This window comes from Nanorana parkeri, unplaced genomic scaffold (assembly GCF_000935625.1).
Source record: "Nanorana parkeri isolate BGI_ZX_2015 unplaced genomic scaffold, ASM93562v1 scaffold118, whole genome shotgun sequence".
NCBI classification, from domain to species: Eukaryota; Metazoa; Chordata; class Amphibia; order Anura; family Dicroglossidae; genus Nanorana; species Nanorana parkeri.
This window is the reverse complement of record NW_017306386.1, coordinates 1,150,116-1,162,247: the sequence shown is the minus strand read 5'-3', so window position 1 is coordinate 1,162,247 and position 12,132 is coordinate 1,150,116. Positions and strand designations below refer to the sequence as shown.

Genomic DNA, 12,132 nt, shown 5'->3' with positions numbered 1-12,132 from the left:
GTTTGTAGAAGCGTCTGCATGCCTAGGTGCTTGATATACACCTGTGGCCATGGAGGTGATTGGAACACCTGAATCCAATGATTTGGAGGGTTGTCCCAATACTTTGGGCAATATAGTGTATATTGTCTTCCTTCTTTGAAGTCTGCCGGATATACGAAGTAAAGGGAAATAATGAAACACACAAGGCAAAAACAAACACCTGACAACAGTTTTACCCTCCTCTACTCTAACCAAAAGGAAACAAAAATGTTTTGTCTTTAGATATTCTTCTAATAGTCCGGCCTTCTTTATATGATTCTTAATAATTCCTTTCCTCAGGGAGTCTATCTCACCTAAAAACTGAACTTTCACTTTCAGCTCATGTCTTCACAATGAATGCCTTGTGTTTTGCCCCTCCCTTTAGATTGTAAGCTCTGAGGAGCAAGGCTCTCCTATGTTTTACTGTAACTGCACTGTCCCCCTTTATTTTGTACAGCGCTGCGTAAACTGTTGGTGCCATATAAATCCTGCATAACAATATTGACTAAAACTAATGATAAAGCGGCTGTGCCCCCATGAGAACCCCCCTGTACCCATAAGAAGCCCCCCGGGTCATGTGTGACATTAGTATGGTGGGGCTCTGTGTCAAGGAGAAGTGCTCTGTCACATCGCTCATCCTGTAGTGTGTCAGCCGTTGCTGGTGACAGGTGTCTGAGCTGCCATTGCAGGGCGGGCTGCGGGGCGGGTCTTGGCCGGGGAAGGTGGAGGCGGCCCGGGCCTCGTAGTCCCTCCGGACACAACAGAGCGCTGCTCGGCACCGCCATCATTATGGGGAACGCGATTAGCGGCGGCAGCGGGGATGAAGACGACCCGGGGATGGAGCAAGAAAACACCGGAACGGCAGCCGCTGACACAGCGCGGGGAGCCACAGGCCAGGAGAGTCAGGTTCAGCTGGGGATCCCCGGTGGCCCGTCCTCCCCGCTGCTGCTGCCGCCCTCTCCCGGGGTATTGCTGGAGCAGGCCCGGCTGAGGGAGGCGGCGGCCCGGTTAAAGGACGTGGGGGCTCCGGAGTCGGTGGTTTCCCGGCACCAGAGCGCCCTGCTCCGCTGGCTGGAGGAGAGATTGAGCCGAGGCGAGGAGGCGCTAAGCCGGGAACAGTTCATAGAGATGCTGGAGAGCCGGGCCAGCGGCCGGGAGGAGTGCGAGGAGGTAATGATGAGGGGGGTTACCTCGGCCTGCTATGGGCAATGCACAGCATTCACATAACCCGAGGACATGGCAGGAACTTTATACAACTCGTACAACAGGAAACACATTGGAAGATGGACCCTTCAACCTGACACCACACGTTCTCTGACCACCCTCCCCTTTAAGGAAGTGTGGAGGCTGCCATTACTAAGCTCTTCTTCTCAAACTGTCATGGTCACCCGGTGTTTTCACTCTTCTCTCTCTCATCCACTGCACAGCTATGCTAATCAGGAACTTCACTCTGCTGAATTTGGGAGCCTAGCATTTTCACAATGGCAACCTCCACATTTCTATTATGACAGGTTTCCCTCAACATGAGGGAGCACATGCTTTTCTTTGGACGTGTCCCCGATTTTCAGTGTGACACTTTTCTGCTACCCCATGTACAGTTTGCTATCTGAGCTCAAACACCTGGTTGTTGGTGTGCGTGTGCCCAGATAGTGCCAATCTGCTTGGTTGAGATGCCTTGAAGTGTGTTGTGTTTTTTTTTTTTTTTTAGAACTTTATTGAAACGTCACAAGTGACATTTCATTAGGTTCTATTGGCCAATGCAGTGTGGTTGTACTGCGTCTCAAATACTTTTTTTTTTTAAGCGCAAACCCCCAGAACGGAGTAGTGTGATTTGTCACCCCCCCCTTCATTCTACCTACTGGAATGAAGTTATACACATACCCACGCATTCCCTGAGCACAGGTTTGGGGTATTTTTTTTTATTTGTAATTCCCTTGAACTGATCTAAATACAATGTGTATATACTCATTTGTTAAAATTGAGCAGCATTTGGCAGCATAAAAATGAGAGATGCCTCTAAAAGTGATGTTTTATTTTTTCTGCCTGGGCATATCAGGCATAAAGCCCAATGTTTTTTTTTTGTGATGTATAGAAAGGTTAGTTACTGGAGATAAACCTAGGCTTTGTGAGAACCCAGTTCACGTGAGTTTGCCCAAGTCTGGCGGTGGCATGCCACTCCCATTTGTTGTGTATAGATGAGGGGCAGGCAAAGCGCCTGCCACCATGGATGTGGCTGGAAGGGGGTGTCAATAACATTCCTGAGAAGGCTTGGGCGAGCTTAGGTGAACTGGGTTCACAAAAATCTCAGGCTCTTCACTATTAGCAACTCTCTCAGTTTGTTATTGCTATTGTTGTCCCCCCTTTCTATCGGCATTCCTGGCCAGAACAGGAATGGAGGGGAAATCTTCTTGTGGGGACCCCTGTTCTGGTGACAACTGTCTAAATAAAAAAAAAAACTTCCTTTCACTTCCTGATGTGTACGCTAGACAGGATGTGAAGGGAAATAAAAAAAAGTGTTTTAAATCCTTCCCTACGCTGTAAAAAAATAAATAAATGGGGGGATTTAACCCGCAGGTTGTGTATCCTTCCGTTATGAAGGGAAGTTTTCTAGTTTCCTCATCCAGCTTTCGATTGTAATAACAACTGAAGAGATCAAGGCACCTCACCAGCATCAGTTTTTGTGGGAAACCGTGAAGTGATCATATCTGTTGGTGGTGTGTATGGTCAGTACTAGGGTTCAGCATGCACCTGCTGCTTCCTGGGCTGTCCTATAGGGTCCTATTGTCATCATGTTGCTGTATTACAATACCGAGGCTTTCTAAACATTCCATGTTGGCAAATGTTTTTGCTGCCCCCTTTTATGTTCCTTTGTCGTGGTGCTTCTTTTTTTGAAGCTCAGAGCATACTTGGGAGCCTTTTACATTGTTGACATAGGCTGTAATCTTCTCTGTATATATAGAGCTGTGTGAATGTGCCCACTAGTGTAACAGCGGTCCTTTATGGTGTATGAAAGTGACAGGTCTGTTGAATTCAGTTTTATTTTTGGCACGCCCTGTGCAGTGAATTGTTATTACGTATACACAGTCAGGTCCACTAAAGGCTGGCTATATATGTTGCAATCCGATTGTATAACCTCTTTTTAGGATGGGCATATGCCATACAATCTCATTGTAAAATCCCCTTTAAATGTATCAAAAATATGGAATAGAAGGCCCTACTTGAACTATATTTTTAGTTTGTTTCAACACAGACAGGGACTTGCACTATATAGTTGATGGTAGATCTAGAGGACATTGTTCAATCCTTTTATATAGTGTATGGTCAGCTTCAGATTGACCAAAACTATGTATGTCAATACATTCAGTTCAATGTGTATGCAGTCAGACAAGCCATTGTATTGCATAGGTATGTGCATTACTTCCTCTAGCTCTATCATCACATTGCAATGTGTGGCCTGATTTTCTTTCACAGCCCTGGGTGTAGTGCTAGATGCACATTTGTAGAAGGCCAAATACTGTCAATCAGCTACATGCTGATTTCAGGTTGAGCAAGATGAGTCAGAAAGCTAAGTGTTTGCAGACTATCCCTGCAAACAAAATAACTGACCTTTTGGGACCTATGTTTAAATATAACCTCTCTGCCCATATCATAATTTATATTATGCATTTGTGTGTTGTGGTGCTTTACATTTTGAATGGCACCCTAACGCACTGAGGCAACACATTGTTTTGGTGTGCATGGTTGCCAAAAATGGTCCGTTGTTTTGGTGCATTGGCAGCCCTTCCTTTTTTTTTTTTCTTCTTCAATTGGATTCCATAACGCAGCAGGTGTTAATACGCGAGGAAACACGCGTTCACACAACATACTAGGTTGCCAAGATATGAATGGGCCCTTTTGGATAGGTGAACTTTTTTTCAGGTGATTTGTTTACGTGTGTGACATTCAGACATTTATCTTTGTCTTGTTTGTAATACACTTCTAGGGTTCAGCAGAGCGTAGCTTTCTGTTATTAATGTTGGGTATGTTTTACTGTTGCTTTGGCAGTGCGTTGTCAGGACAGGTCATGAAACCGTTGAAGGATTTCCCTGCAGTGGTCTGCAGTTTCCTCTTTAGTTTGTCATGCTTCTTGACATTTGGCAGCAGTGGGCAGTTCCAGAGAACCGCTGAGCCTTTTTTTCCCATACAACATTAATCGTATACCATTAATCGTATACCATTAATGTATCTTTGGAGAAAGAAAACCCAAGAGCTTGATTTGTAATGCATCATCTTGTGGGAGCTTTGTATTCCACATGAGTAATGCTCATGTGGCTAGATCTTGGAATTCATGTTCACAGCTGAGTTCAGTATTTATTTTTAGGGTTTGTGTTTTATGCTCAGAATGAGTAATCTTAGGCACTGAGAGCAAATGTAGCAATGTTTCTAAAACATCTTGTAGCTGCCCATTTGTTTCTTGTAGCGGTGGCTGGTTTGTAGAAATAAGGTCTGAATGTTTCTTGCTAGTTTAGTTTATCATCTACAGACATTAGACCAGGGTGGAAAATCAAAAGCTATTAAAAAAGAACTCTTGGAATTTTTAAAACTTACGCTTGCATTGGGGATACCTCTGCCCTGCAAGGGTTAGGTGCTTGTTTTGTCTAGGGGTATCAAAGCAGATGTATTCACCTGATCCTTGGTCCTGCTGGGCTACTAGACCGGTCCCCGCAGCCTCTTCCCTTCTCAGCTTCGGCGGTTCATACATTGTAAGGGCCCATTCACACCGAATCTGTTGTGTTGCGATCGGTTTTTCAACAGCTCCTAATGGAAGGGTACTGAAAAATGAATGGGTGTAAATAAGGCTAGTTCACACCGCTCTGTTATGTTACATTGTGCTGAAAAAAAAGTAGCACATGCACTACTTTTTTTTTCAACATAACGGATCCGGTGCTAACTAGCCCTATTCACACCCATTCATTTTTCGGTGCTTTTCCATTAGCATCTGTTGAAAAACAAATCAGAGTACAACTGCAAGACAATGGACCCTCAGTTGACTTCTGATGTCCTCTAGATTTTGGTGTGAATGCACCCTTATATTTTCTTCATTCAACCCTGCGGGGTGGACAAAGAAATTATAACACATTCCTCCATCCACGCTTAAGAGCGTGGATTGAGGAATTTCCCACTGTCTTCATTGTATTCTGATGGTGGCTGCTGTCAGAATACCTGAGCAAAGTTGGCAGCTCATTGGCTAAGGGCTCTGTTCGTTCGAAGATTTTCCGACAGGCTCCTTTGATCAGCTGATCGAGAAATCCCAGCACAAAGAGTGGCACCCACGTTGCGAATTTTGTCTGGTTCATCAAGAACCCTGCTGAAATTCGTATAGTGTTTGGCCAGCATGAGGACCACTGGCATCATCACGTCTAATGCAGGTCCATTGACTTGCATTCGACGTGAGGATGCTGAGGGACATTCTATCGGCAGAGCGGAGAGAAGTGAGCACTGACGGAAGATCAGGTGAGTATATTTGCTTTATTTGACTCCCCTAAACAAAACAAGCACTTAACCTGTGCAGCGCGGGAGTAGCCCCACTGCATGGGTATGTTTTTGAAATTCCTGGAGTTCTTCTTTAGGACCACTCCACGACTTGATGTACACTTGACCGTTTTAAAGCTTTTCATTAGCATTCAACCAAAGCAATTTGCCTTCAACAGTTTTATCTGATCTCTACTTTCAAATGATCGGGTGATTTGAATCTGGCATGAATACTGAACAAAAAATGCTTTCCGACTGGCACTGACATAGCGTTTGTTGCTTTTCTACTGCAGTTTTCATAAACCAGTTGCTCAGTTCTATGACATAAAGGAAATGAAGGTGGCAGATTTTCATTGAAAGCTAAAGGAATACCCCAAAAACTTCCACCAAGGTTGCCAAGTATATGGTTAGCACTAGAGCTGACAGCTATTTGTATTGATCCAAGGATGTTTTTCATTGTAAAACTACCGGTATTGTATTGGATGTAGACATTTGTTCAGTGACGGTTATAAAAGGAAAAAAAAAAAAGTTTCTGCTTCCTTTTATTTATGCCTGGGACAGGAAGTAAAGGTAGCCATACACTTTACAACCATCGCAAGACGGGCTTCCGATGACCGCAATGCTGAACGGGCAGTGTGCGAGTGTGCACACCGGCCCGTTCGGCATTTGTCTTCCGAGCATTTTTCAAACCAGCCGAAAATCAGAAGATTTTCGGCTGGTTTTCTAGCATGCTCCTTAGACAAAAGACGTGCGACCGTACAGTAGAAACGGTCGCACGTCTTCATTCACACTGCACGATCGCGGGATTTCACGCGATTCTCGTACGAGAATCGTGAAGTGTATGGGCACCTTAAGTGGGATCACATTGCTAGGGACACAGTTATAAAAACCTAGCAGAGGTTCTTACCCTTCCTCACTAAAACTAAAGAAAAAAGTTTGGGCTGGACTTCTAGTTTTAAATAGAAGAACCTTTACTGGTTCTCAGGGTGCTAAGACTATGTTTAAAGCCCATATCTGAGTAAATAAAAAAAAAGTGGCAGATTTTGGTATCGGATCCCCATTGGTCAGTGCTCTCCTCTACTCCCCCTCCATTTTGGCCGGTGGAAAGTCCCTTGACATCAATGGTTCTTAGACCACCAGAGCGCAGGGTAGAAGGGATTGCAGGGATCAGTCTAGAAGCCGCAAGGGAGCCAGCAGGAGCAGGGATCGGGTAAGTAAATCTGCTTTACTCCAGTCCCTAGACAAAAATTAGCATTTAACCCTTACAGTGCGGGGGTTGTTCCACTGCAAGGGTACTTTTTTTGTTTGCCCAGAGATGGGCTTTAATAGGACTCTTGTGGTGAACAAAAGCACAAATCTGGTAATTTCATTCTGTTGGAATTGATTGTGCTGAATATATAGTGGAGAACTCTGACTTTTGGCTTTTTGGTAAAACAACCAGAGAAGGGTTAAAACTCCTGTCACTTTTCTGTTGTACAATTAGGAATTGAATGATAATGTTCCCCTATCACAGAGACAGAGGATACAAGAGAGGAAATCTCCCAAAGTAAAGGGAATTTCCCCCTTTTCTCCAGAATAGATGTCCCCTTGGAAGATTTGCCTTTTGTTTTAGGGCCAACTCTAACATTTTTGATTTCTCGGTGACAATGCTCATCAATACAAATAGAGGGGTGAATATTTCCAATAGGGAAAGAGACGGCAAAAAAAAAAGAGAAAAATACATTGAATTGGGTGTATCACCAGCAGTGTGGATTTCCAGAAGTTTGCTTATTTTTACTGCCAACATTTTCCTAATGATCCACTGACATGTGTACAGTAATGCCGTAGACATGGCCTTGTGTGATTCATAATCTATTTTTTTCCTGCTGGGATTAACCACCGGCTTCTCTTTCAGGCATTTGCACAGTTTGATGCGGAAGGCGATGAGGTGGTAGACTTGGAGAGCATGTTGGAAGCCATAAAGGCCTCTGGTGGTGCCAATCTTCAAGGGGAGCTGAGGCACGTAATCAGACAACTGCAGGCCTGCTCTCTCACACCAGGTAACCTGGATTCTTGAACTCTTTCATAAAATGTTTTGCTTCAAGGTTTTATTATTGAAGGACCAATAAAAATACATTAGAATTTGACTAAAGCAAAGTATATTTCTCTCCCGTTCATTGAAGGACACAGGGAACAGATCGGAGATCATGTACTGTAGGGTAATATCGCCACCTGCAGGAGAAGGACGCTAGGCACAAAAAAACTAAAGACCAATTACAGCCTAGGGGCGGCCCCTGCCGGTGGCCAAACCCCCCACCTACTGAGTCGTTCGCACTTTTGTGCAGGGGGTCACACGTATCGTTCCCCCTGTTCGCTCCCCGTTGCCGCCGTGGGATTTGAATCTGGTGCTTTCAGTGTTGCAGGAATCTCCCTTTGAGCCTCTGCGGGACATTCCGATTCTGACTCTCTCTGAAAAGGTGGCCTTTTTGGTGGCGATCACCTCGATCCGCAGGGTTTCGGAATTGGCGGCTCTCTCTTGCTCGTCCCCGTTGCTGGTCCTGCATCGGGACAAGGTTGTTCTGCGGCCTCGGCCGTCTTTCTTGCCAAAGGTAGTGTTGCAGGCGGCCGTTTGAGGGTATTTTTTTGTTTAGTTGGGTTTGTTGTTTCTGTTGGCCCACCCCTCTTTTTTGGTACTGCTCTGTGACGTCCCTACAGTACATGATCTCCGATCTGTTCCCTGTGTCCTTCAATGAACGGGAGAGAAAATAGGATTTTGGTACTCACCGTAAAATCCTTTTCTCTCCGTTCATTGAAGGACACAGGGCCCGCCCCTCTATGTGGGTGTGTACTCCTTTACTGCTTGTTACTAAACTGGAGACTTCTCAGTAGGTGGGGGGTTTGGCCACCGGCAGGGGCCGCCCCTAGGCTGTAATTGGTCTTTAGTTTTTTTGTGCCTAGCGTCCTTCTCCTGCAGGTGGCGATATTACCCTACAGTACATGATCTCCGATCTGTTCCCTGTGTCCTTCAATGAACGGAGAGAAAAGGATTTTACGGTGAGTACCAAAATCCTATTTTGCGATTAAAAGGAAAAACATTTGAGGGGGTTTCCTAGAAACTGCTTACTTGTCCTGTCATGCTGTAGGACTTTGACAAAATGGCAAGCATATGACAGAACAGTAGGCTGCATAGGAAACTAAAAACAATGTAATGTATTTCCTTTCCAGTAACGTTTGTGTCACCAGGGCAGTAAGTGAGCAAAATCTCTCTATTGTGATGGATACAAAATAGGTGATCTTGGAGGAAAAACCTACTACAGGTGTCATGTGAGGTTCTGACAAGCTTTGGCCATGGGCACTTTGGCAGGTTAAAAAAACTAAGGGAATGGACTGCAGCTGTTTATTGACATGTGGGCCTTCACAGTCTGTATCTGCTAGTGGCCACATCTATAAGCTCTGTATACTGTTGTTGGGTGAAGCTTATAGTAAAAACTATTGATTGCCTTTTGCAGAACAATGAGCAATGAGACATCCTGTCTGCCTTCTGTCCATTTGCCATACTGCCGTGTTCTGATGTAGTCTTCTCATTGATCACAAGTTGGTTTGGCAGAGTGGGGCCAAGTTTTTAGAGGAAAATTCTAGATTTGCATACGACATCAGCTGCCTATATTTGGTTTTCTGTTTTGACATGCACCTGAAAGTGATCTCTGCTGCCTTTTGCTTAGTTTGAATTGACCTGGGTTTTGATAGGAGTACGTTGTTCTCAGCGTTCTTTTGTATCAGTGATGAATTACTATTACAACACAGCACAATATCGCACCTTTTTGTTGTGTTGTTTTTAGGTAAATTTTCCTCACACACTTTGATTTCTCCTTGACCATTCACACTATAGAGACATTTTTGTTATCAACATGTTGCTTTTCACACCCAAATCAGCTTTTTTTTTAGTTGCTTACATTGTGCAGGAGCATATTTTAAATCGTATGGTCCCGTGATTTGTCTATGACAGGGTTTGTTTGTTTTGGCTGTTCTCTTAGTAATGGGATTCCCCGCCCTTACTGATGGTTTAGTAGGAGCAGAATGTTTGCATATTAGAATGTGTTTCCAGGTTTGTGCTTTGTGCTTGTTTTCCCTTTTGTGGCCAGTACTAATCTGCTTTGTCACCCTTCCTAGTTGTCCCCGACTGTTCTCAGACTGAAACTCTGGACAGACCTTTTTAAATGTCTAAATTGCTGAATGTTTTTTTTGTACAGCTTTTTTTTTTTTTTTTAACCTTTGCAACACAGTTTTTATTATTAGGCAGAATTTATATAGCACCCACAGTTTGTGCAGCACTTTGCAAGGTGGGGGAGACAGTACAGTTGCAATACAATTTCAGTACAGTAGGGTTATAATATATTAATATCATCATAGTATAATTGTTAAATATGTCTGTGCATGATTTTGTAACATCTTGTCCTCATAGAGGGTTACTGGCACCATCATGCTATACCTTAAAGCAGGCATGCAGACAGACTAATGTTTTATGGGCCTCTTGCTCCTTCTCTGCTTTGGGGTACACTGCAAAATAAAAAAAAAATGCAGAATCGTTGTCAACTATTCTCATTATTGATTAGTTGATCTCAGCCACCCCAACCCCCAGCGCCCTCCTGCCGCCGCAGCTCTGCTCAGCCATTTCCCAGCCCCCCTTTGGCTGCAACTATGCTCAGGCATTCAATTCCCCCACCCGCTACTCTGCTCATCTGCTCAGCCGCTAAAAACTGCAACCCCCCCAGCCTCCGTCAGCACTGCCGACACGACACTGCCGCTCTCCCCCGCCCTGTATCGGCAGAGCCAGCAGGCAGGGGGGCAGGTCAGGACACAGTGCGGGTTGGAGAGGCTCGGAGGCTGTGGGTGTGTGCAGTAGCCAGTCTGCTATTGGGTATTGCAATTTGAAATAGCCAATAGCAGGCTGGTTATTGCAGCTGCCTGTTGTGAATCGGCAGAGAAGGACCTGAAGGAGAACTTTCTCCTCTAGATCCCTCCTTTGCTGATTGACAGCAGGCAGTGGGCGGGTGCAATAGCCAGCCTGCTATTGGCTATTTCAACTTGCAATAGCCAAAAGCAGGCTGGCTATTGCACACCAACTGTCTGCTGTATTTACATTCCCTGGCTTAATAGACCCCTAATGTCACCTTAAAGAGAACCTCTTACCACCACTGTGCTATCACTTACGGGGCTTGTGAGGCCCCCCGCCCCCATGTGATAGCAATGAAGTTAACAAAAAAAAGTTTAAAATATAAAAGTAAATAAAATAAATGTAAAAATACCCGAAGCAAATGCGCGCATACAAATGGGAACACAAGTCAGGTGCACCCGAGTACAAAAATTACGTATTGTCTGGTCCTGTCCCAGCTGCGAGACGGCTTTGCGCTCTCAGCATATAGTGGGCAATAAACAGCTATATACTGAGTTTTGGGTCAACGGACGACATTAGTATATGTCCTCCTGTGACCCTGAAGACAACTATGGCCAAAAACGGTGAGGCTATAGTTCTCTTTTACATTTTTTTTTTTTAATCCGGTTAGTCGAAAAAATAATCAACTATTCTTATGAAAATAATTGTTAGTTGCAGCCCTACAGCCCTACATTACAGCCAATTAGCATAAAAATGGGTCTTTACTAGGAGTTGGCAGAGGGCTAAGGAATGTCTCCCCACCCATATGTAACAGCACTGGGCTAGCGGCTAATCATCAGCCCTTTCGCATGAGGAAGTAAAGTGAGTCGCGTAGTTCTTCATTCTTGGAAATACCATTTATTTCTTTGATCCTAGCCACTGGGGATTGAAGAAAAGAGCAATATGTGCATCTGGCTCAATAAAATAAACCTGTTGCTTTGCCCTGCAATAGACAGAGCACAGGTTTGCTATAAGACACAGCTCTATCATTTACTCTTTGACTTGAAATATACAATCTGAGTAGGCTTTTTGTAACTTTGAGTTAGATATTGAAAGTAGATGACATTGCCTTGAAAATGCAAGTGGGTATGGCTAACATTGTCCTACTTTCAGACTGATTAATGTGACATCTCTAGCTGGTTTGTTTTTCCATTGCTGCTGCATAGAAAATATGTAATTGACCAAAAGTAGATGAAATTCCTATACGATTGTCATGCTTATGGCTAGTATTCATTTCAGCTAAATCTCTGATTGATTTAACATCTATAAACTGTTATTCATTGGGGTTGCATAGAAAACATGAGGTTTAAGATTGCATAAACTATTAAATATATTAAGAGTTCTAATAAGCTATTGTGTACAAATTGAGGAAGCTGATGTGAGATTTAATATCTGTGGTGGGGTGAGGTAGTGTGGGAGAACAGCAGCATTACCACAGGTGTTATAAGATTAGTAGTGTGATTCTTTCATTCCTCCAGAAGTAATGCTGCACATATATAAAAATTATACCCCTGGCCCAGCATGACTGCTGCAGTGTGCTGACGCATTGCTCCCACAGCATTGTACTGTTCAGTAGTGTGAACTGAACTCATCTAAAGCATGGCAAATTGCCTTGTTTGTAAATTTGGCTCTGCGCTGGGAAAAGCTGCTGGTGCAGCCCCCACACGTCTGGTGTGAACTGGTCCTAAAAT

At 44.1% G+C, this 12,132-nt stretch overlaps 1 protein-coding gene across 1 annotated transcript in view; it reads left to right on the top strand.

Moving 5' to 3' along the window:
* Positions 1 to 676: 676 nt before the first annotated feature.
* ZZEF1 (zinc finger ZZ-type and EF-hand domain containing 1) overlaps positions 677 to 12,132 on the top strand; it is a 117,587-nt gene continuing 106,131 nt past the window's right edge. Inside the window, 2 exon segments of the mRNA XM_018553354.1 lie at positions 677 to 1,188; positions 7,424 to 7,568. Of these exon segments, the coding sequence (XP_018408856.1) occupies positions 808 to 1,188; positions 7,424 to 7,568 (526 nt within the window). The 5' untranslated portion in view covers positions 677 to 807.